Source organism: Echeneis naucrates, chromosome 21, assembly GCF_900963305.1.
Source record: "Echeneis naucrates chromosome 21, fEcheNa1.1, whole genome shotgun sequence".
Taxonomy (NCBI): Eukaryota; Metazoa; Chordata; class Actinopteri; order Carangiformes; family Echeneidae; genus Echeneis; species Echeneis naucrates.
In genome coordinates, this window is record NC_042531.1 from 15,343,506 (window position 1) to 15,368,227 (window position 24,722).

General features: G+C 38.8%; 4 protein-coding genes across 6 annotated transcripts; 3 read left to right on the plus strand and 1 right to left on the minus strand.

Moving 5' to 3' along the window:
- The first annotated feature begins 311 nt into the window (after nucleotides 1-311).
- LOC115061479 (UDP-glucuronosyltransferase-like) lies at nucleotides 312-4,370 on the plus strand. Its single transcript, XM_029529823.1, has 5 exons — nucleotides 312-1,243; nucleotides 2,467-2,598; nucleotides 2,748-2,835; nucleotides 3,007-3,226; nucleotides 3,847-4,370. The coding sequence occupies exons 1-5, from the start codon at nucleotides 383-385 to the stop codon at nucleotides 4,127-4,129; spliced, it is 1,584 nt and encodes a 527-aa protein (XP_029385683.1). The 5' UTR covers nucleotides 312-382; the 3' UTR covers nucleotides 4,130-4,370.
- A 3,015-nt stretch (nucleotides 4,371-7,385) lies between these two features.
- LOC115061480 (granzyme B-like) lies at nucleotides 7,386-9,476 on the plus strand. Its single transcript, XM_029529824.1, has 5 exons — nucleotides 7,386-7,487; nucleotides 7,690-7,837; nucleotides 8,059-8,197; nucleotides 8,345-8,605; nucleotides 8,787-9,476. The coding sequence occupies exons 1-5, from the start codon at nucleotides 7,436-7,438 to the stop codon at nucleotides 8,937-8,939; spliced, it is 753 nt and encodes a 250-aa protein (XP_029385684.1). The 5' UTR covers nucleotides 7,386-7,435; the 3' UTR covers nucleotides 8,940-9,476.
- On the minus strand, nucleotides 8,675-12,587 carry rabl3 (RAB, member of RAS oncogene family-like 3). 3 transcript variants are annotated; one of them, XR_003842337.1, is made up of 8 exons: nucleotides 12,530-12,587; nucleotides 11,774-11,865; nucleotides 11,359-11,488; nucleotides 11,162-11,276; nucleotides 10,877-11,031; nucleotides 10,073-10,144; nucleotides 9,473-9,511; nucleotides 8,675-9,311 (listed from the first exon to the last, which is right to left on the minus strand). XR_003842337.1 is itself a non-coding variant. In XM_029529825.1 (8 exons), exons 1-8 carry the CDS (start codon nucleotides 12,573-12,575, stop codon nucleotides 9,255-9,257), a joined length of 702 nt encoding a protein of 233 aa, XP_029385685.1. In that variant the 5' UTR covers nucleotides 12,576-12,587; the 3' UTR covers nucleotides 8,677-9,254. The 3 variants fall into 3 exon arrangements, 2 of the variants coding, with proteins under 2 accessions (XP_029385686.1, XP_029385685.1); XM_029529825.1 differs by having other exon boundaries at nucleotides 8,677-9,311; nucleotides 10,881-11,031; XM_029529826.1 differs by lacking the exon at nucleotides 10,073-10,144 and having other exon boundaries at nucleotides 10,881-11,031.
- A 275-nt stretch (nucleotides 12,588-12,862) lies between these two features.
- gtf2e1 (general transcription factor IIE, polypeptide 1, alpha) lies at nucleotides 12,863-24,398 on the plus strand. Its single transcript, XM_029492969.1, has 6 exons — nucleotides 12,863-13,021; nucleotides 13,555-13,850; nucleotides 14,217-14,374; nucleotides 21,085-21,280; nucleotides 21,501-21,736; nucleotides 22,941-24,398. The coding sequence occupies exons 2-6, from the start codon at nucleotides 13,561-13,563 to the stop codon at nucleotides 23,396-23,398; spliced, it is 1,338 nt and encodes a 445-aa protein (XP_029348829.1). The 5' UTR covers nucleotides 12,863-13,021; nucleotides 13,555-13,560; the 3' UTR covers nucleotides 23,399-24,398.
- The last annotated feature ends 324 nt before the right edge of the window (nucleotides 24,399-24,722 follow it).

Consider the following 24,722-nt stretch of genomic DNA (forward strand, 5'->3'; position numbering starts at 1 on the left):
TAAAATTAAAGTAAAATCCTTTTAATGCAAAAGCTGCTATCATAAATGAATGCTTACTGCTGGTGTCACAAAGGACACAACGTTTTGGCTTTCCTACTTGGCTGTAGAAGAGAAAAGCAGTACTTTTGGTGTATCATGCCAATGTTATTGTTTATCAGAGAGTAATACAGGACCAGACAGACTAACTATAGACAAACTCTGAGTGGGAGAATCCACTGGGAGTTTCCACTCTCTCTGTCTTTCCTGCTTACGTAACGGCCTGCCTACAAATGCAGGCTGGACTTCTGGCATAATTTAAACACACTCACACACAGAGGCACCTCTTAACCACAGGCACCACTAGCTCTTACTGCAAGCTGAGTCGCACAGCAGAGAGGAGACAATGAGGAGTGGGGTGTGTTTTCCTGCACTGTGGCTGGTGGCCTGGATGTATTGCCTCAGTCCGGGGCCTGTCGAAGGGGGGAAAGTGTTGGTTTTGCCTGTGGATGGGAGCCACTGGCTCAGCATGAAGATACTTGTGAAGGAGCTTGCTCGCAGGGGCCATGATGTCTTGGTGCTTGTGCCTGAAACCAGTCTGCTGATCTCTGGCTCGGGAAGCTACAAGACTGAATTCTACCAAGTGCCATACACGAAAGCTGAACTGGATGGAAAATTCAAGCAGCTGAATAATGGACCGTTCCACAAGCCACCAGGAATCGCAGAAATGTTAGCCAATATCCAGCGATTGGTCAACTTCACCTTATTGCACGTGAAAGCTTGTGAGAATTTGCTCAACAACCAGATTCTCATGAGTCAACTGAGGGAAGGGGGCTATGATATCTTGCTGACAGACCCTTTCCTTCCCTGCGGCTCCATTTTGGCTCATGCCTTCTCCATTCCAGCTGTTTATTTCCTGCGGGGGCTTCCATGTAACCTGGATTTGAAGGCGAACCAGTGCCCTTCTCCTCCTTCCTATGTTCCTGTGTTTTTCTCTGACAATACAGACACCATGACCTTCCCACAGAGAGCTAAAAACATGGTGATGCATATTGTGGAGTCTTACATGTGCAATGTTATCTATGGCCATTTTGATGAATTAGTAAGCAGTTACTTTGGAAACGACATGACCTACAGCGACCTTCTTAGTCATGGTGCCGTCTGGCTTCAAAGATATGATTTTATATTTGAGTGGCCAAGACCCCTGATGCCAAACATGATTTTGATTGGAGGCATCAACTGTGCAAAAAAAGCTGATCTTCCAGCGGTGAGTATGTATACAATGTTTGCAAAATAAAAAATTAATAAATAAATAAAACAAGCATTCATCACATCTGGACCCACTTATGGCAAATTGCATATATAGTCTGTGTAGAGTCGAGTTACAGCAACCCTTCTATGCCTGCCAGATGTACTCTTTTGCACATCAAGCAAGCATGGAACATGGACATTTTAGACCATTTAACTTGTTCTGAACCAGCTGGACTGACCACAGTAAGTGGCCATGCACAGACCCCACAGCAATAAATTTCAATCCAACAGAACACAACAATTAAGTTTTTGTCTTTGTTAGGGATTGAGTTTTTATTTATGTTCACATCCTGTTTTATTTTGAAAATCTTGTTCTTGTTTCCCTCATGTTGATTGCCTTCCTTGCCCTAATGTGGTTCACCTGTGTCTTGTCTAGTCACTGTATTTAAGTCCTGTTTTCTGTTTAGTATGGGTCAGCTCCTTGTCCCCTGATCACGTTGTCTCGCTGCCTGTCTCCCTGTGTTTCTTAATCACTTGTTGATGTTTTCTCACTTTTGTTGTCGTTTGGTCTGCCTGCCTGTGTTCCTGACTCCTGCCTGTTGGGCTTAAAACAGTGTGAAGAGCAGGGTTGTCTGCTCTTCCAAAAGTTAATTTTAGGGAAATAAGTAGAAGAGCGACCATAATTGGTATGTATCGAGCACAATATTTGTTGATAAAGCGAAAATAAGTTTTTTTTTTTTTTTTTTTGCTTGTAAGATTACATCATCAGTAGGACAAAAGCCTGCAAACAAACAGGCACAGCTTGTGTGCAAACAAAACGCTGAAAGAAACTGGAACCTCAAAGTGTAAACAAGAGGCTAGAAAAGAAGAAAGAGGAAGAAGACAAAAAGAAACATGCAAAGTCACTGGGAGTGGAGGGGTTAGGGGTTGACCCTCCACAAATAAAGCAAAGCTCTCTATTTCAAAAATCAAATATCAACATTTTACTTTTTATGTATGCTGGACAGGTTAATATGGTATAGACAGTAGAGCTGCATGAAAAATTAAGTATAGTATAAAGTAATCTTGTTGATTATATGGTGAACAGATGGAAGTTGTGTAATGAATGAGCCTTATAGAAAAAAAAAGCTTGTCCTCATAGATCTTTGCCCACTGCGTCATCTTAACATGCATCTATGAACTCTACAATCTGAGTCATTTTGTTTGTCATTTTTATGCCTTGTCTTAAAATCCCTGTAGGACTTGGCGGAGTTCGTTGATGGCTTGGGAGATGACGGATTTATTGTCTTTACTTTGGGCTCAATGGTGTCCAGCATGCCTAAGGAGAAGGCTAAACTGTTCTTTGATGCTTTTCGGCAAATTCCTCAGCAGGTAACTATCAATATTCCCCTCAAATAAACCACATGGGGAGCAACAGGATTTTGCCTCCATGCTGCCTTGTTGTCACACACCCCATCATTGCATAACAAGTGCTTTCCAAGTCACATGTTGAAAATTAGGACATGTTTTGTGTTTTTCAGGTTTTCTGGAGATACACTGGGCCCACACCTGAGGATGTGCCCAAGAATGTCAGGCTTATGAAGTGGCTGCCTCAGAACGAGCTCCTCGGTGTGTTTAGATTTATCAGGATAAATGACGTGGTGCTGCCATGTATAATGTCATATGCGATACTATTCAAAATAACAAAAAAAAAAATAAAAAAAGAGGTGACTTTTCTTCCAGCTATATAATATTTCCAGCTTTATTGAAACTAAATGGTCCTTCTCCTCTGCTCCCCAGCCCACCCCAAGGCTAAAGTTTTCATCACTCACGGAGGCACCCACGGTATCTATGAGGGCATCTGTAATGCTGTACCCATGTTGATGTTTCCGCTGTTTGGGGACCAGGGAGACAATGCAAATCGTTTGGTGCACCGTGGTGTCGCAGAGAAGCTCACTATTTTTGATGTGACAACTGAAACACTTCTGGCTACACTAAATAAAATCCTCCACAATAAGAGGTAAGACAACTAGATGTTGATTTAAGAGAGCAGTCCCCGAAAATTCACTATCAAACAAAAGAATGATTACATATAAAGCATGGAAATTAATGTTTCTCATATATTATACATATTTTTATATTTGTTACCTAATGGGAGTCCTACCAACACTGTTTCATAGCAGTTATACAGGTTGAAATCTGCACAAGGCAATCATTAGAGTATAGCTTTGTTTGAATATTTCTTTTAAAACTTAACTCACATTGTTTCTAAAGGTCACTGCTTGCCTGGTAACCCTAAAAATCAGACTGCATGAGCACATTTACATGACTGTAGAAAACCCTGAAACTCTAAACCTAACTGTCTTTTAGGCTACGATCAAGTTTCCACCCTTTGTCAAAGTTGTGGATTAGAACAGTTTTATTTGTCAGTTTAGTTGGTGACCTCCCAACACATCTTATCCTGAGCAGTGCTAAGTATTAATCAACAACGTGCGTGTGTGTGTGTGTGGTTTTCAAAATCCAGCCATTTAAACTCCTAAAGGTAGTTAAAAAAATAACACTCATAGGAACTTAAAAGGTTTTTTGATGATCAGAAAACAGTGATTATACAATTACCTTATTATTTTTACCCCTCCTCAGTTACAAAGAGAAGATTATAGAGTTGTCTCGGATACACTTGGACCGTCCCATTGAGCCCCTTGACCTGGCTGTTTTCTGGACTGAGTTCACCATAAGACACAAAGGAGTTACACACTTGAGAGTAGCTGCACATGAATTGAACTGGTTCCAGTACCACAGCCTGGACGTCATCTGCTTTTTAGTAATCGTTTTTGTAACTGTTTTGTTGTTGACACTGAAATGCTGTTTGTTCTGCACCCGCAAGTGCTGCAGAAAGGGATCCACCAAGAGAAAATCGGATTAATGTTTTTAAAACAGTATTCGTAAGGGCAAATTCTGTGATGAAGTAATTAATGCTTGCAAACACTGAAGTTAAATTTTTGTTGAAGTAAAGTATTGTTATGTGTTATATGTGTATTTGTAAACTTGAAGCCAAAGTGCCTTAATTTACATTACTACACTGCCTTAACAGATGCGACAGGATTCTGTCACTGACTTACTGTCTTATTTTTACTTAGAAAAAAAATACATGTTTTTTTTTTTAACCAACTGGTCATGGACTCAATTTCTATCACTTTTCATAGATATGGACAGCACATGCATACACTTGCTCTTACAAATTACTAAAAAATGTGCCTCCAAAATTGCCCCTCTGGGATAAAGTGTTTTGAAATGAAGTTGAACTGAATTAAATCAAACGCACAGTCAGGTACATTATTATTCTCCATGGTCGTATCACTGTAGGGTATCTTAAGAACTGCTGATTAGATTTCTGAACTGAGCCAAAAGCACATCCATTTAGCACCTTTTGATTTGCAAATAGCTTAATCTTAACTTAATATAATTAAATGAATTCATTAAGTACCCTGCAAGTTAGCACTATGTTTTACGTATGTGACATATTCAAGCTGACTAATTTTTACTCTGTAAGAAAGACAGATCATCTCTCCTAAACCCTTTACATGTCTTATTAGCTGTGGTTGAAAGGTTCATTTATAACAAGGGGAATGCAATGTAACTTAGATTTTTTTTTTTTTTTTTTTTGCTTTCACACATCATGCCCGTAACGACTTTCACAAAATGTACACCTCCCAAAGGACATTATTATTCACTGTACATCACATCACACTACATCACTGTACGTCACGTGACGCTCACTCCCACGAGATGGCAGCATGATGCGTGCATGTGTTTTTTCTTTTCCACCCAGTGTTGCCAGGTCTGTTTGTTACAAGCGACCTTGGGCTTGGTGTTCTGTAAATTATTCTCTCCCAGCTCTCCACAATAAAGCAAAACGTGGTAGTTTGTCATTTCCCAGGTAGGATCTGTCCACAACCCTGTTTCATTGGTTACCGTACACAGATACACCAAGCCAGCACCAAGAACCACAAAACAACAACAAGCTCTACTGCTTTCCTATCACTGAGGCTTACCGACATCGGTTTCACTGTCTGAGTCAACAAAACAAATTAGCTCACACATCAGTGCTGTGGATCAGCTTGGTGAGTTAACTGGATCCACTAAAGACATCAAAATGCCAAAACCAGTAACCAAAGTAATCATGCCTTTTCCCCATGCATGTTCAAAGACCTCTTGAGTGACATTGCAGGTGCCCAGCATTCCCTTGTAAGAGATGAAAGATGTGTTTGCTGTCAAATTACTGTTGTCTATGCAAAGAATATATATCACTGTTGTCATCATCAACATTGCTCATCTTCATCTTTGTTTTCATTTTTCATTCTCTTGATCCTCATAATTGGAGGAAATTAGTTGAGATGAAAATGTAGACCCAAATTGGGGTAGAGCAGTCACAGGTTGAACTGCACTTCCTTTTAACTAACTGTTGAATTGAAGCCCACCAGTGTTTTGCAGTGTTCTGCAGAAGCTGCAGCCTTTCCTGTCTTGCAGAGGGAGACCTGATGCTGGTGGTGCTCCCGTTGTAGTGTTGCGTAAACCTTTCCTATTCTTAAGGAGATTATTTATACCTAAATTATTATTTTTTTTTTTTATTAAAGTTTTAATAATTCATTGCAGTTTTTCTTTTTTTTTTTTTTATTATTCTTTAGACTCAGTGGAAGGTAACACCAAGTGACGATTGAAATGATTTTCATCAGATGCCTATTTAAGCACTGTACAAATCACTCTTCATAATATTTTTATGTCCAGCATTTGTGAATTTTTTTTTCCTAAAGTTTGATCACATCCTTTTCATACAAGTGATTGGCCTTTTATTTTGAAGCATACAGTGTCCCACTGGAACAGTTTTTCACTAAACGCTTACTTATGTGTTGTGGCAAGTTTAAAAGAAACATTAAATTAAATATTAAGAATTAATAATGGCTTAAATGGACTTCTAATCCACCTCATTCTCTGTGGACAACTTAAGTCGGCAAACATCTCCAGCCGTCAAGTCCTGGCCTTATTGAGGGGGTAGAGTGCAACAAGATTCAAGATTCAAAGTGTTTGTCATATATACAATAGAGAAATGCATTTCCCTGTGCAATGAAATTCTTTTTGCTATCCACAATGAATGCACGCATACAATGGGTACAGAAAGTATTCAGACCCCCTTACATTTTTTGCTCTGTTATTGCAGCCATTTGCTAAAATCATTTAAGTTCATTTTTTCCCCTCATTAATGTACATACAGCACCTCATATTGATCCTCTAGATCCTCCCCAGGTTGGGTCTTCTGGTCTTCTGTCAGATTGGATGGTGAACGTTGGTGGACAGCAATTTCCAGGTCTCTCCAGAGATGCTCAATTGGGTTCAATTTATTTGATTCTTGCACAGGGACACAATTGAATACTTACAGCCATGCAATATTTCAGTTTTTGCTCTTGAATAAATGTGTTTTGTTTTTCTGTCAAAATGGGGCGCTGTGTGTACATTAACACACAGGAGGTCTGAATACTTTCCGTACCTACTGTATATAGAAATAGATAAATAGACTAAAAATCTTAAAAAATAGAATGATAGAATAAAAAAGGACAATCTCAAAAAAGAATCACTATGTTTACAGCTTGAATTTAAAAAAACTGAAATCATTACCAAAAAGAAAAGCAAATATCTAAGTCTACTTTTGAAAAGTATCAAACTCATTTTGGCAACGAAAAATTACAAGGCATAGAAATGACAACGTTACTTGACTGTGTCGCTGGCTGTGAGGTGCTAAGTATCTTTTTTTCATTGAGGTTAATGTGGCCTTGACATGTTTTCAATGCAACCACCTACCTCACACTCTAAACAACCTTTCATTTAGAGTAAAGGATTTCACTTGGCAACAATCAAACATCTGACTAGTGTTATTGTTCAAGTTCATGTAAGTAGTAGGCAGTCAAACTTCTAATTAATCTAACACCACAACTCATCATAGAATGGTATTGATGATTTAACATAAATGTATGTGTGCCAATTCGTGTGCTAAATGTTGTCAAATTTTTCAGTTATTGCGACAAAGGTCTCACTGATAACACCTCCCCTGCGCAAGAACGATTTTCACACCTGCCCACAAATGTTTCCGTTGTGGGAGTTGCCAGGTTGATAAAAAGTGTCAAGTGTTGTGCATCCCCCTTCAGATTTGTCTTTGTCTTTCTACTTGTACACAAACATGTTGCCCGTAATCTATGTTATATTTCTCTTTGAGCTGTTCTCCCTTACAGGTAAGATGATAAAATTCTTTTCAAAATTATTCCTAGGAGAAATACATTTTATAATAAGGTCCGTTTTTAAGGTGATTACTGACAAGCCTTTTAACTGCTACAGAGCAGGTTTCTTTTTTTGTTTGATTCAGTCTGTAGTCATAAAATTAAATTTTGTCTTCTTTGTACTTTTTACTTTTATTTACTTTCTCTTCTCATGTAGGAGCTACTGATAGTGGCATAACAGGTGGAAAGGTTTCAAAGCCTCATTCCAGGCCCTACATGGCTTCACTCCAGGTACACATGAATCACGTCTGCGGTGGGATACTAATTCGGGAGGACTTTGTTCTAACTGTGGCACACTGCTATGAGTGAGTTAATTTCATACAATGTAAAATTATGTTATTTTAGCAACCAATGGGGACTTTTTTTTGATACATTTAGTGGCTTTTAATAATTGCATGTATTAATGTTGTACTAAGATCCCCCATTGGCTTTAACACAGCTATTCTTGCTGAGGTCCAGCAAACATACAGTTAAACTTTATAATATAACAAAATATTTTATTTATCATTTGTTTCTGCTTTGTCAGTCCTCGGGGTATGACAGTGGTATTAGGGGCACATAACATAAGCAGACAAGAAGAAAGTCAACAACGGATCCCAGTGGCCAAATACCATCAACATCCAAAATACAATCAGGGAATGGATTATGACATAATGTTACTCAAGGTAAATTTGTGTAAAAAAAAAAATTATATATATATAAATAAAATCAATTGTTAACAGGGCATAAAACAACAAACATTGTTAAGATAGTGGAAAATAACAATTGGGGTAAATATACCACTGTGACTTCTCTGCTTTTCTCTTTCACAGTTACGAAAAAAAGCGAAGCTAAACAAGTATGTTAAGGTTATGGGATTACCAAAGAAAAATGGGAAAACTCCTGCCAACATTAAGTGTACTGTTGCTGGCTGGGGTCAAACTCAAGACAATGGACCTTCCTCAAAGGTACTGAAGGAAGCTACTGAAAAGATTCAGTTTGGCTCAGAGTGCAAAAATAAGTGGCAACAATATTACAACACTGGCCACATGGTTTGCACCAAGTTCGACAGAAAGAACGGCGGAATCTGCCAGGTAAAGAAACACTGTTTGAGTCAGACCAGCTAATAAGCAATCTGCCATTGCATAAAAAAAAACAAAAAAAAAAAAAAAACACTCCAATAATGATTTCACAAACTTTTTTTAATTCATGAAAAATAAATGCCATCTTTCTACAGACACCTCAATCAATTCTTTCGGTTGCTCATTTCTCTAGGGTGATTCCGGCGGACCACTTATCTGCAACAGCAAGCCTGTGGGCCTGGCAGCTTATACTTTGAAAAGTGATTGCAGTGATCCCAAGTATCCCCATGTCTTCACCAAAATAGATGCCTTTCTTCCTTGGATTAAGGAAATCATGAAGGCATAGTGGAATGTTGCAAATATGCTTTATTTTCTTTAAAAAACAAAAAATAAAATAAAATACCTGTGTTTTTTCAACTATGTACATTATCTATCTTTAGAAAGAATCTTTTAAAACATTTTTCTTTTTTATTTTACCTTTGTGGCATACCTTTGAATGTTTTTAGTAAACCAGATGAAGATTCGACTGAGAAGAATAGATGGGAAAAAGAAACAACAGGTATACCAATATAGAAAGTATTTCAGTGAGTATGGTTGCGGTGTTGAAGCCCATGTGTGTGAAGACAAAACCCCAGACCATTGCTGTAGTGTTTTTGTATCATTAGTCATAGTGCAAGCTTTTGAAGTTGAACCGTTTTCTGTCTGTGAAACCTGTCATCTGCAGAGAAAGTGAAAGAAATTGGCTGTGTTACCAAGAAAGCATCCCTTAAAATTACAACCAACTCCTCGTCAGTTACAACTGAATTTTGACTTTGAAAGATCATTGTTTGCTCATCTTTTTTTCATTGTATAAATAAAGCTGTGAATTTAGATGCTCACCTGACTTGGATCTCTTGTGAAATACCTCTTCTCTATTACCTGTTAAGAGACAGATTGAGAACTTTTGGAGTTTATCCTGATGCAAAATTCACAACCACGCTGAAAAATACAGATTCCCACTTGATCAAATTAGCTACAACAACACTGTCACTTTTCAGCCATTCCCTATTTTGGGTTGCCACAGCAAGTCAGCTCTGTGACTTGCATTGGTGATTTGGCTGAAATGTTTAATGCCAGATGCCCTTCCTGTCACAAACCTCCCCATTTATCCAGACTTGGGACCAGCACAAACCTACGACTACCACGCAAATCATGAAGCTCTACCACTGAGCTACATCCCCAGGTAAATTAGTTAGAATACAATAATTCATTGAAATTATTAGGATGAATACTATCATTATGACACAGGGGTAAACTTTAAATCTAGGACTTTATGGCAGAGTTGTTAGTCTGGAATGGTATTTGCTTTGGTATTCAATTGATGAACAATTGATGTTGTAAGTTAATTATTGCAATTGCCTGATATTGCTATTCAGAGATCAATGGGAGATGATTGCAAAATGTTATTTCTCACAAGAACCTGCACTGTGGGATTCTCACCTTGTCAAAGAATCTGCTAAGCTTTACTGCATTCGATGTGCCTGCAGCAAGGTATCTTGGGTTGGTGCAGTCCTAAGAAAAACAAATAAAGAAAAAACCAGCAGATCAACCACAAACCTCAAAGATAGATATCAGATAGATAGTATCAAATCTACAGCTTTGTGCATGGAATGTGTCAGTGCTTATAGCCTCTTTCCGTCTATTCGGACGGCATGGCAGGCAACATTGATGTTTGGAGAAACATTTTCTCAACATTTTCAGTGAAAGGGCAGGCATTCCTGTCTTCCCTGGTGTATTCTTTAAGATTGCCACTAGGTGTCTTCAAACTCACCAACTCTGATTTTATTTTATTTTTTTTTTTTGCAACTAATTACACTCAAATAACTTGGTCTGCCTTATAGCTATGTGGAGCTTGTATGTACAATAAATCCTAAAAAATGTATCAGTGCCATCGAGCCTATTTACTTTTGTGATGACATAGGATACTGAGAAGCTGACAGAGGAAACAGTTGTATCAATGACAAATCATTTAAATTTTGCAACTGGCATTACAGTCATTAACACACTAACACATTAGTTCACCAGCAGGGAGCAGCAGTGGTGCTAAGCAAATTGGGCTTTAGATTCCCTTTCCTGTACCACATACCAAAAGCCACTCAAGCATTGTTACTAAATGCATAATGCTCCTTTTACAGTTAAACAGTTTTTGAGTGGAACATGTCTAACAGGAGAAATTAGCAATGTCAAAGATTCCAAAGGTGAGAAACCCTTAAAGTCAGAACTTAATAGAATTAAAAAGTTCACCTACAAGGTTGATCTCCTCTGCATTGAAGTCTTCAGACAGGAAGGCTGTTCGGGTGAGAACTTCACTGCGTTTGGTCTCTGGGATCTGGTCAAACTTGGTGCCAATTAGCAGCAAAGGCACTGGGTTTTCAGCAAACTGTTCTCTGTCATAGTCTCTGCAGCGGGAAATAACGTGGCTGAACTCCTCAGTAACCAACATTCTGTCGTTTATCAGTACCTTCATTTTTGAGAACTGCGTTAGTTTGTAACATTTCTCTGCTCTGAGAAAACAAACAATACACTTACCCATTTGACACAATGACTCCAGTTGGAGAGGAATCCTTATTCAAAGCTTCTAGTGACCAGCGATAGAGATTTTGAGAAGATTTCTTATTTGTCAAATCATGCACCAATATAATTCCTGAAATAATCCAGAAAACAAGAGAACACACCTGAATAACGTCTTTTAGGATTTATTATTCATTTTAAAAAACACCACTTACCATTAACTGAATTGTAGAAGACTGCTCTGGTGCTTTTGATGCTGCTGGCACTGCCCACAGATCCTCCTACATCCCAGAGTTCAATGTAGTAAGTTTTCTCGTCAGGGGTTCCCTCCTTATAATCTTGAACCTGTAGATGAATAATTGTTACAATAATTTAAATGTCAATCCTCTAAAATATCTGTAGCAAGTAACTTCAGTTGACTTCACTTTAATCTAACATTAATGTATTTGTTGATATATTTGAGTGACATTCAGCATACATTGAGAAGACAAGTGTAATAAGTCTCTGACCAAAGACGCTTTGGTCAGAGACTTATTACACTTATTACACTCTGTAATTTGATGCATGCATTTATCGGTAGTCTATCAGCATAAGAGTTTATCTCAATTATATTTTGTTCAGCCTACTTACCCGTACATCCACAGAGCAACCGACAGTCCATGATGGATTTCCTAAAACCTGATTCTGACACAGAAGGTGCACCAAGGAGGATTTGCCCACCCCTGCAAGAAAAAAATGCGGCCAGAATATTGACCATTATGGTGAGATGTGATATGTTTAAGGCAACACGTTTTACCTGATAAACAATGCAGCTTTCAGTCACATTCAGTCTTAATGTAGTAGTGTGGAATTACTACTAACTGCAACACAAGGGAATGAAGTTCGCTTTCATGATGACATGAAAAATGCGTGAATGCCGTGCTTTTCTGTACTAATTCATCTAAGTCACACATGTAGACAAACACAGTTGAGATAATATTACACAAACAGCTGGAATCTTTCTGTACACGACACAGCCAATTTACCATTCATGATGCTTGTGGTGAAAGTAAGCTACAAACCAGTAGATCCTTCTTGGCAGTAACAACCCCAGACAAGCTTGTCCTACGCTAAAATGTCTTCTTAGTGTACCACATGTACCACAAATGAGCCAGAGACCAGAACAACAGATGCACTGACATTTTCAATCCACTACTAGATATGGTAGCTATGTTGCGTTAGCTATTCGAGTTAGAATAGCCAGTGAAACACTGACATCGGGTTAAATTCCATAAATAAAGCTGTATTGGGCAGCAGGCCAGGTTAATTACATCCATACATATTTTCATAAATTAGTCAACATCTTTATAGAAAGGGTTTAAGTTGCCAAAATGCACGTTAACTTACCAGAGTCTCCTAAAACTAAAACTTTAACTCTGTCAAGTGACGCCATTTTTCGGTAGCAGCGGTGTACCGGAAGATAACAAAATAAACTCTTACGTCAGTGGCTTCCTCCGTTTACCATTGGTTAGTATGATTTTACAGCAGCGGTTTAAACGTCTAATCCGATTGGTTAATAAAAAAAATACACATTCCAAAACGAGGTAGAATTATTGGTTAAAAATTCTATCAATCAACATTGCGCGTTTCTATTGGCTGCTGGGTGAAACTGTACAACTCGGCCAATCGGAAAAGAAAAACTTTTCATTGAGGTTTTGGTTTTTCTTCCGGGACTTTCTCCTGAAAATTAGGAACCGTGCTAGCTCACCCCGCGGCGTAGAAACTGAAATATCCAAAAGTGTTTGTTGAGTTTGTTTCAGATGTCGTCAGTGTGCGGTCCAAAATGACTTAAGAAAGTGTTGCTGTGGACCAGCGTGTTGTAGGAACATAAAGAGTCTGGTAAGATCCACGTTAATTGATGTTGATGGCTAACGGTATCTCAGCAAACTAATTTAACGTTAGCTGTAAGGTTAGTGGCCAAGGGGCAATGCCGGTACATTTAAAGTGCAGATAATGTTAGACATGTTTATAGATATATCGAGCAACTATATACAGTTACAAGCCAACTTCAGTGTAGTTTAGCACCAGGTAGCTACAGCCGGCTCGATGCTAGCCACCGTAGCTTTGAGTTAGCTAACGGTAAGATGCTGTTAAACTACAGCGTGTCTCCAGAATAACCGTCAGTGTACTCGGTGTTGGCTAAACACACTCAGATCAAGGGCAACTGCACAAATAAGATTTTCTTCACTCTCTCAGATTTCCCTCAGCTATTAATGCTGCTGTTTTGTATTTTATTTTATTTTTTGTTATTTCCATCTAAATTCTGGTCAGCATTCCTCTCAAGTTTGGTGTGATTATTAGACTATTTAGACATCGATTTGTGCTTTACAAGTTTCAAGCACTACTTTCCAGCATTTTGTTTCTCTTCATAGCAGAAGATGATAGAACCAGAGCTACTGACAGAGGTCCCTGCAGCGCTGAAGCGGTTAGCCAAGCAGGTTGTAAGGGGTTTCTACGGAGTGGAGCATGCCTTGGCCCTGGATGTGCTGATCCGTAATCCTTGTGTACGGGAGGAGGACATGCTGGAGCTCCTCAAGTTTGACCGAAAACAGCTGCGATCAGTATTGAACACCTTGAAGGCAGACAAGTTTGTCAAGTGTCGCATGAGAGTGGAGACGGCCCCTGATGGCAAGACAACGCGGCACAACTACTATTTCATCAACTACAGGTTTTGGGATGAAATATTTGTTACTGCATTTAACAGTAGAGTTTTATTGTACGAGATGCTAAATAGTGGGTGGTAATATGTAGAGAGCTTGATGCAGTACATTTGGGAGCAATTGAATTCCCTTATTCTCCAAGAAAGCACAAGCCCTCACAATAGTACAACACAACAACAATTCTTTAGATGGTACTAATAGTTTACTTGAATTGTAGATTTGATTAAATCCTTATTCAGAAAGGTGTTAAATATCTTTTTTTATTTTTATTTTATTTTTTTCATTTTAATCTATTTTTTCTCTAAATTGTGAGCCACTGGTAATTCTGTGTCTATTTGTTGTTGTCATTAAAACTTCTGACTCTAATTTTTTAGGGTACTGGTCAATGTGGTCAAGTATAAATTGGATCACATGCGTCGGCGCATTGAGACAGATGAGCGGGATTCCACAAACCGTGCTTCCTTTCGATGCCCTTGCTGCTTTTCTACTTTCACTGATCTGGAAGCCAACCAGTTGTTTGACCCTATGACAGGTAAGCCTTAAAAAGTATAAGCTGCCAATAGTGATAGCATATCAGATGGATTCATCTTCACCTTGGTTGAATGCGACAATGTATTGTGGCAGTTCTGATGCAAGCTTACTATTTACAGTATTTTGTAATGATTAGATGAGGTACTGTGACTTAGTGTGAATTAGAGAAATGCAATGTGCCTAATTTATTGACTGACTTTTGGATAAAACAGATAAACTGCTTTCCTAATTCTCCGACAAAAGATCTAAAAGAAATGTATTCAGATGTACTTTTATTGCTGTAAACATCCTACAGTAACTTGGTTTCACTTGCACCGTAGAAAGAGGCACTTTCTGTATACCAGAATGCTGATTATTTACTTCATTTGGTCATAGATCATTAAAAGGGATTATTACTATATGATTAATTTTGGTAAGTTGAAACAAGTAATATCTAAGTACAGTACCTGATGTCAGTGTATGCTGTACTGTATAAAACACATTTATATTAAGCCTGCAGTTGTTTTCAAAGCAGAAATGTTACCAGGATCCCATTTTGTGCCCTGAGACTGTAAACAGTCATGTCCAAATATAAACTGTAAGCCTCCCAAGTCCCCAATGGCATACTAGGCAATTCACCACTAGGTGGCAGTCAGTGCTCATTTTAACCTCATTGAAGATAGTGCTTCATTAAGAACTGGTTCATTCAGTGCATCAACTCCAAAAACTAAAAAAAAAAATAGTGCTCATTAAAAAAGATGTTTTTGCCTCAGGACCTTCATTAAAATGTAACCATTTCAAAATCAATCCACCTACATACTAATTTTTTGTTTCCAGTCCATTTTATTCAAACTCATTACTAAAGTTGCATTGCTTCACACTTTCTTTGTAACAATTTTCCTTTTGTTTTAGCTTTAAACAAAATCTTGTGTCTGCAACTATTGTGTGAAATGCCTGTGATTTGCTGATGCCAGTACACTTGTAATTCTCAAGCCTGTTTGATGAATACTGTTTTTAAATATGGAAAACACATCAGTGTGAAATAAAAAATAAATAAATAAAAGGCAAACTGGAAGGCCAATTGGAGTTAATGATGTGTAAGTGCTCAATTGAAAGCAAATGAGCATATATTTTCTTATATATTTTAACATCCTGACATGTCAAAGTTGAAATGAGCTGTCATTGTGTGGAGAGGTTACTTTAAATGCTGATCCAGTTCCATGACCTGGGTATAGTACCTCTCATTGGTATTACACATTCATATACTGAGTCTGACATATTTTACCATTTACTGCAGTTAAAGCTAATAAATGTAGATGAATATTTAAACTTCAGATATTGGTTTTAACATGTGCACTTGTAAAACAAAACCATACTCTTTATTTAATAATTTGTTTATTTATATGTAGTTTTCAAATAATCATAGTTTAATTATTTAAAACTTATTACAGGAATCAGTGCAGTACTCCCTCCTCTCAGCAAGAAAGTTCAGGGTTCATATTGACTCGCTGTGGCCTTTTTGTGTGTAGTCTGTGTGGATGTTCTCCCTGTGCTTGTGTGGGTTCCCCCTTCGTACACCAGCTTTACCTAGTACATTACCTTAATTGGTGACTAAATTACCCATAGGTGTGAATGTGATCATGTACGGTTGTTTATCTCTATATGTCGACACTCTGACAGACCAGCGTGGGCCTTGCCCTCGCCCTCACCCACCTTCAGCAGGAACTGACCTCAGACATATGTCACCCTGTCAAGTTTAGCTGTATAGATGGTGGCTGTATCTACACTTACAGCCTTCACTTCAGTTGGGTACTTTAAAATGCTATATAATCCTGAGTGAAGAGAACTCATTATGCATGCTTGCCCTAGTGCTGTGTTCAAAGCTTTTTTATTTATTTATTTTTTTTTTTTAGAGGAGAGATAAACTCTGAAAAGGAAAATTAAAATGTAACTGTTTTTTCCCCCCTTTACACCCCCCTACACCCCCCTATGTTTACTTTAAACATAGGGGACCCATTGTCTGATAGTTCACATGACAGTTTGATTTCACTTTGAGTTAGTCAACTACTTCAGGCCTAGCATTGGAACAGTAACTGAACTTGATTTTGGTGGCGTCTCTTCTCACCAGGTGCTGAAATGGCTCAGGTTTGATACATCTAACTACAATTTAAGTTTTACAATGAACAATTTTGCATTTCACTCTTGCCAGTATATTTCCTGCATTTGTCATTGAATGCAGAAGTGTCCCATAAAACATGTGGTGTTTAATTTATGACACAGTAGAGAAAATGTTTACTTTCCATTGGGTAAATTAAACTTACCTCATCACAGCGGAAATGAACAAATAGCCTTTGAGCCTTAGGACTTCTTTCCTGCCAAGAAATGTTGTTAATCAAACTGCATGGTTCCATTGGGCCTTAGTTAAAAATTATAATTAAATGTGACAATGTGGTTGGCCAGAATAAGCTCTGAAACATGCAGTAATGCTGACAGACTGACCATTTTAATAGAATAAAAAGAGGGCTGATTCCCATAGTAGTTCATTGTCTGCATACATCATCACAATACACAATACCGATTCACTCATTCTTCCTCTCATCCACCCTCCACATTATGCACTTTTCCCTTGTCCCCGTCACTGTCCACTTCTCACCCTCTCTCAATATGGGCTGGCAGCTATCCAAAACCTTACTTCTAAATGGGCTTTACATCAATCACTTATCGCTAGAAGTTATCCATTATGTTGTGTGTGTTTGAGAGGCAAGCAACAGAAGCATCCAGAAAGTCTTAATCATCTTAGGCAGAGCGTGGGTGAAGATGTGCTGAAATTTTAAAGGGAGAATGAAGCTAGATAATGATGGGGTTAGGATGGCAGTATGGCAGAGATAGAGTCCCACTTGAAATATGAAAATTATTATTTAACTGATTAAAAACAAGGAGGTACTTGAATCTCTCTTTTTCTCAGTTGAGAGGTAGGTCCACTGGGATCTGTGATGGTATTATATCATCATACAATACTTTTATAGACAGATTCATGGGGTATTCATGTTGCCATAGAAAAGCTTATTTCAAGGGTGAAGAAAGGCATGAGAAATACAATTTGGAAATGCATCTGTGGAACATGTAATCGTCCCAACCTTTTATTTTGAATCAAATAACAGATATCCTGATATTCACATATCACAAATGCTTACAGATCCTGAGCATTGTGTCTGAGGCAGGCTGATTATAAGAATATGGCTTATCGTGTATGACTATTTCAATCTCCTCTCTTTCTTGGCAGAAAATTTGTGTTAGGAAAGATAATGCTGCAGAGGAATAATGTGCTTGGCATGATGATTGCGTATATTTGATACTTTTAGTAGAGCACACCCTCAAAACTGTCACAATGAGGCTCTAAGCTTAGACAGCATGACAATCCTAGCGTTGATTACTGGTCAACCAGCACTGTTGCTGGGATACACTGATGGGTAGAGCCACACACCTAAAAAAAAATCTGAAATGTTCATGATTTAAATTTAAATTGATTTTCTTTGGTGAATAACTTGGAAATGGTTGATTTGATGTGAATGGAAATAAAATTTTTATTATTTTTTTTTTTTTGCTGCCATGTTAATGAATATGAATCACACATTAGCCAGAATTGGAATTATATTTTTTCTTATTATATGCTCTGTTTTGGAATCAGGCAAGCCTTGTATTTTTCAAATTCATCATAGTTTGACATTGAAACTAGTGTGTTCTTTTTTCTGAACTATAGCCCAGTCTGAAACATGTACATAATAGAAATGTATAATAGATAGAAATTTGGCAAAGTATTGTGCTACAGACATTGTACTGACACTGCAAGCCTGGGTGGCATTTGGTAAATATGATAATTTGAAAGGGAGAAAATACACTGAGGGGAATTTTGGAATTACGTTTTAAGCTGCAAAGATTTATACATACTCCCTTAGTTTACCTATAAATTGTCAAAAAGAAAAGTATAATAAGCTTCTGTGACAGCAGGCTCAAGTCTGGCTAGTCATTTTGGAATAATAATTGAAGTTTGTTGGGCCCAGGGATGTAGCTCAAAGCATGCAGAGGCCCAGGGTTCGAAGCCCACAAGGCAAACCAGTTGCAGGGTTGCACCAGTACCAAGCCCGGAGAATAGGGCAGAGTTGCGGTGAGGGCATCTGATGTAAAATTCTAGTCAAATCAACAATGCAAGACAGAGCTTGCTGTGGCGACAAATAGGAAAAAGCTGAAAAAGGGGGATGTAAGTATGCAGGTGATATCAACATGAGCTGTAAAATCTTTAAATACTAAAAATGCTGCAACAACTACTTCGGGAAGGTGGCACACAGAAATTCATTTGATATCCAGTGTAAATGTGATGCTGCAAAGAATCTACTTTTACAGCCTCCTGGTAGTGCTGTGGAAGTCAGCGTCTTCTTGGTGATACAATAACGATCATCTTGCCATTTCCTTAGTTTTGACGTATCTCTGGTATCCAATGTTGCTGTGAAAGCAGTAACACTGCACTCTCTCTAGGCTGACAAAATGAGCACCTGCAGCTTAAATAATGCTGGTCTGATGGACTGGTTGCTTCTGCAGGGCCAGCAACACTCAGTGTGGCTTCAGTGGGATGGGAAATGACATCACCGGTCTTCCAGCTCATTCTGACCCACAAACGAGAGCTAAACAAGCCCGTAGCTCTGAAATTTGACAATGTGCTGTGTAAATGTTGTAGGACATGTAATTTTGTACACATACTACCTGACGTGTTGTCTGCCCAGGCTTTTCTTGTTATATTGTTTTTTGCATGTGCAAAATGCATAGCATCTCACTTTTGTTTTTCTCTCTTCTTCATTCATCATAATGTCAGTGGTGTCTAAGGCTTGTTTTTGTCTTGCAGTCCTGCAATTTCCAGCATGTTTAAGGTGGAGCTCAATCTCTGTTTGGGAGCTCCAATGGAAAGCATTTGGCTTATTTCTTTACCAAGCAGGAAACTACTTCCACACTTGAGTATTCTTTACACTTTTTCTTTTATTGTGATGGAGAACAACAGTCCCAACTTTTAGCAGTGATAGTTCCTTCGATTGATGTCATATCATACATTTTTCTGCCCCTTTCAGGTGTAGTACCATGGACTGTTTTCCTTGTTTTTGTCACACATATACAACACTCTTCCCTCACACTTTTTTTTTTTTTTTTTTGGTCATAAGGCGTACATGGGGTCTGTGCTAATGCTGGAACAGCTCCCATTACTGAATATGAAATCAGCTAGAGAAACAGATGGTCAAACATGCCCTTCTCTTTCTGGTAGGAAGGGTTGTGTTTATCTGTCTGTGCATGCCCCTAAATATAGTGTGAATAATCCTTAATGCCACTGTGATCTTTTAATTAAAATTTCCGGACAACTTTTACATTATTGCCTGCCATGAGATGTGTTTCCTAACTGATCCTGCCCAAAGATCCGTATTTATTAGATCCTGCTCAATCCACAAAACATCATAGTTTATGTGCGTGTGTGTGTGTGTGTGTCTATGTCCCTTGTAATGGTTGGCAGTCTCATGCTGTCAGCTATGCTTATCTCAAAATGTAGTTGGACGTGCACACACAGTGAAGTTGCACTCATAACTGTCATAGTTACTCCTGACCTTTGACAAAACAAGTATACATACAATACCCCACAGTCCTACCTTCTCATTTATGTTAATGGGATTAAAAGTTACCTTGTAGCCTGGACTTGAAAGCAGTGCAGAGCCCAGTACGGATGTCTGTAGATTATGAATTTCATTTTATCTGCACCCACCCAATAAAATTTCCTTATTACCCACAAATGTGAGTTAGCTGACCTGGCCCATATGGGAAATATTTATTTTAAAAATAGAAGCTGCATGGTCTCTCAGAACCCATTGTTTGTTTCTGTCTGGGTTTGTATGAGTTATTACGTGGGATGTGCTGTCCCACTTAGCTCCCACTTGATGTAAAGTGCAAAATGACACAAAAATAATACATTTTGCTGTAATCTTCTGTCCACATATCCAAAGTGCTGTCAGCCAGCTTCTTTTTAAAGTTTGATCATTAATTGAGGGGTGAAAGATGGTGTTGTGGAGTCGTATGTTGGTGCAGTGGTTTCCTCCAATACCCCTTCATAGTCCAAGGGCTGAGGGTTCCTGGACTCTGGCAGCTGGAACCTTTATGCGAGGAGTTTGCATGTTGTCTGCCAAGATTTCCTTCAGGTAGCTCAAATAGTTTGGATTAATGTATAATTCTAAAATATGGAATGTTTCAATCTGAGCGTGAATCATAATTTTGTCTACATCGCAACTCTGTGACAAGGCTGGTAACCTGTCCTTCTATCCTACAGCCTCTCTGGAGGGGGAGCCTCCTTATTACCCACAATTGTGAGTTAGCCAACCTGGCCCATATGGGAAATGTTGATTTTAGAAACAAAAGCTAACCAAGAGGTGGATGTTCCCATTATAGAAAATCATTGCGGTTAAGTTAGCGTGATTAAAACGTTCCTTGTTTACACAATATGCTATTATTTTAATGAACTCGTTTTTTCATTCCTCAGGCTTGTGCAACCCACTTACAGCCTACATGTACTTTCAAACTAATGCTTATACTGTACTATAAACCTGTGTACAACTTTTGCTTGCGGATCTCTTACCTGGTGCTGGTTTCTGGTGTGAGAATTTTTTATTTTTTATTTTATTTTTTTATTTTCTTCTTTACCTACAGGTACATTTCGCTGCACATTCTGCCAAACGGAGGTAGAAGAGGATGAGTCTGTCTGTCCTGATGCCAGGACACTTGTGGCACGCTTCAATGAGCAGATTGAACCCATCTATGTGCTGCTACGTGAGACTGAAGATGTCAACTTGTCCCATGACCTGCTGGAACCTGAGCCTGCTGAGATCCCTGCTCTCAAACAGAGGTCAGTTCTCAACAAGTGTTAGAAATGCATCAGTTCATTCCTGTCAATGTCCTGGGGGTCGTCCTCCTGAGTCATATTCTAAACAGTTCTGCTGACAACACATGGAATTTCACCTGAAGTCACTTAAGCGACATAGAAATTCTGTTCTCATAATTATTAATGCTTGATTAAACTGTTGAAGATCACTATTTAAGGGGTATATGCTCAAACTTTCTTCCAGTCGTGAACGTGCTGCAGCATCTGGAGCAAACCCTGCAGGCGGCCAGCATCGTGAAGCCTGGTCTAACAAAGGCTCATCCTATGCTGACCTGTACACACAGAATGTGGTTATCAGCATGGAGGAGCAGGAAGATCAAAAGAAACAAATCGAGAGCAAGCCACCTAAAGAGAGGCCCGTGTGGTTGACCCAGAGCACCGTGCAGGGTGCTTACAATGAGCCTGACATCCTCAAGAACCGTAAGTTCTGCTTCCAAATATTTTTGTTTGTTTCAAAACTATACATTTTGGAGGACAAGCTGTCTGTGTGAGTTGGAGAAAAATCAGGAATGGAGGCAAAATGAGCTTTCAAAATTCATTATGACTATTTACATACCTATAAGACCTTTCGAAATGTTAATGTTTTTGTTGAATTACAGCTTGTCCTTAAAGAAGCCCTTAATTAATGCTGCCCTAAAGCATTGCACCCATATTAGTGTAATTGTTGTTCCACTTTAAAACAAGTCTTCTGCCCCAATCTCAATATTTCCTTCTCTGTAAATTAGAAAACATTAATTTCGCCTTTAACTTCCCTCCCACTCTTAAATGCTGTTTTCACTGTCATGATTTGTAAATGTAATTGCCTGTCCATGGCAAGGCTTGCTGAACACAAAGGATTTTTCAGAAAATAGTAGAATGATCATGGGTGTTGCAGTGGGATGAGCCAAATCCAGAGCCACACCTGTGGCTGCTCTTCTCTGACCTTTAATTTCAAAACCAGACTTCTTTGTAGTTGAACCCGGCTGTTACAGTTCAGCTCAGGTTATCTCTGACTGTCAGAGTGGTGTCACACTAAACCGTAATTGCTTAATTGAAATAATGAGACTTTATTATTGCATGGCTGAACAAGGATTGGTCATTAATAAAATCTGTTCTCACAGAAATTGCATGAATTATTCCTTCCAAATGTTCTGGCTGAGGTGTGTGCCTGCCCAACTGCAATGATGTGGCTGTCATTTAGAGCCCTTGCAGTCAGGAAACAGAGATATTTGATTTAAAATAAAACTTTTATTGAAAAAGTAACTTGTTTCATAGAAGATATCCTGATCATGGCTTTTAAGGCACCGATCAAGAGTCTTTACCAAAATAGTGATTGAATGTTTTTCTCAGCTGAAACAGCAGCAACAACACACCTCATTTAAATTATTAAATGAAATGATATAAATTTTATAAATGATAAAAAATGAAAAAAATATCAACTTGTGAGAATTGTTGGGACTTGTAAGTGTTGCAATGGTTACTGAATAATAATTGAAGTTGGGAGTTGGTCATACCACATGATAGATTTTCACCTGTTCTAGACACTATTTAACAAAAATAAGCATGAATGGTTCAAAATATTTGAAGGCAGCCCAGACAAGGCAAGGAGGGTGGCAGATTAAGGTTGATGCGTTTCTAATAACAGGCGGAGACATTGTATCCGAAGCCCAGGATGGAGCAGCTGGTCGTGGGCTTGGTCAGTCTGATGAAAATGAAGAGGTGATGCGTGCCCTGCTCATCCATGAGAAGAGGGGAGTGGCAGGAGGTGGAGGCGGAGGTGGAGCAAGCTCTGCTGCCAGGGGACTTGCCTCAGCCACGGCTAATGCCAGCGACTCAGAGAGTGACACTAGCGAATCAGACGACGACTTTCCCTCAGTTCCTCCCACCGCTGCGGCTGTTCAGCATCGGGCCGACGAGGAGGAGGAAGACGATGATGATGAGTTTGAGGAAGTGGGGGATGAGCCACTGGTGATGGTAGGAGGTAGGCAGTTCTCGTACCGAGAGGTGAGCCAGAGGCCAGAACTGGTGGAGCAGATGTCTGCACAGGAAAAAGAGGCTTACATTGAAATGGGACAAAACCTCTTCCAGGACATGTACTTCTGAACACACTCATACATTTACATGCATACACTATTTCCTTCTGCTTTCAGTGGTGTTATTAGAGGAAGACAAAGTGCTGCTCAACAAGTATTGATTACCCTTCTCATGCTCCTGTATTGCCAGGACCAAGGATTTGCTCTGACAGTGTTGCCCCCAAGGGATCACACTCATACATTCTACGTACAGTGTCAGAAGTATTTTTAAGCGAGAGAACTGCCCATCTCCAGTTTATGCACAGTCTTACATAGGTTTTTTTTTTGTTTTTTTTGGCTTGTATTTGTTTTGTTTCATTTTGTTTGTAAATTTACCAGGATGCCGACACAAGTCACAGTTTTCATTGTTCATCAATTCATTATTCTTTTTTTTTTTTTTTTTTAATGCTTTGAGTCCACTCTCACGGACGTGGGTACTGCAAAAAAACCCTCTGAGAAGTAATACAGTACTGTGCCTGCACACAGTGAGGAAGGAGCAGCTACTGCTGTCACGCAGCTTTCACCACACTTTTAGTGTGTACAAGGTGATGACGTATTATTTTGTATTTTTCTGAAGCATGTCAGCAGACCTAACTTACAGGCTCATACCTGGCAAACACTTAATCTGAGGGTGAGAACATATGGGTGGTGTGGTCAACAGTGAAATTATTCAGAGGGGTCTGTAATGAAACACTGTAGTCCACAAATATAGATGGAAGTGCAACAAATGTGCGAACAGTGTGAATTTTTTTAAAATCATTAGGTAAACTGAAAATATTATGTCCACATTTGGAAGCAATTTAGATTGAGATTGGTTGAGCTATGAAAAGTGAAGAGGCCAAGTTACATTACATCCCTATCTGGTTTACAGGTGAACTTCATATTCCATATTCTGTGTTTGGATACAACTTCATCCTACAACATTTTCCTACATGTTTTAGGAAGTAGCACATTTCTTGACATCTGAAATTCAATTTAACATCAATTGAATTCACCATTTGCTTTTGATTTGTATTCACTTTGGAAATAAAAAATAAAAACTAAACCATTTTCTTTCTGCTCTTATCTAAAACTTCCATGAAATATCTCTTTCCTTTTGTTCTCTACACAATACAGGGTACCTTGCAAATGTGTGTCAGGAGTCCATGTTTGTGAAATGCAGAACAAAATGCATTTTTGTTCTGAGTAAAACCTATAGTGGGCAGCATGGCGGCATAGTGGTTAGCACTGTCACTCCACAATAAGAAGGCCGTGGATTCGGTTCCCAGCCTGAGGATTTTCTGTGCTGTGTTTGCTTGTTCTCCCGTGTCGGTGTGTACCCTCTGCCTGTTTCCTCCCACCATCCAAAGACATCA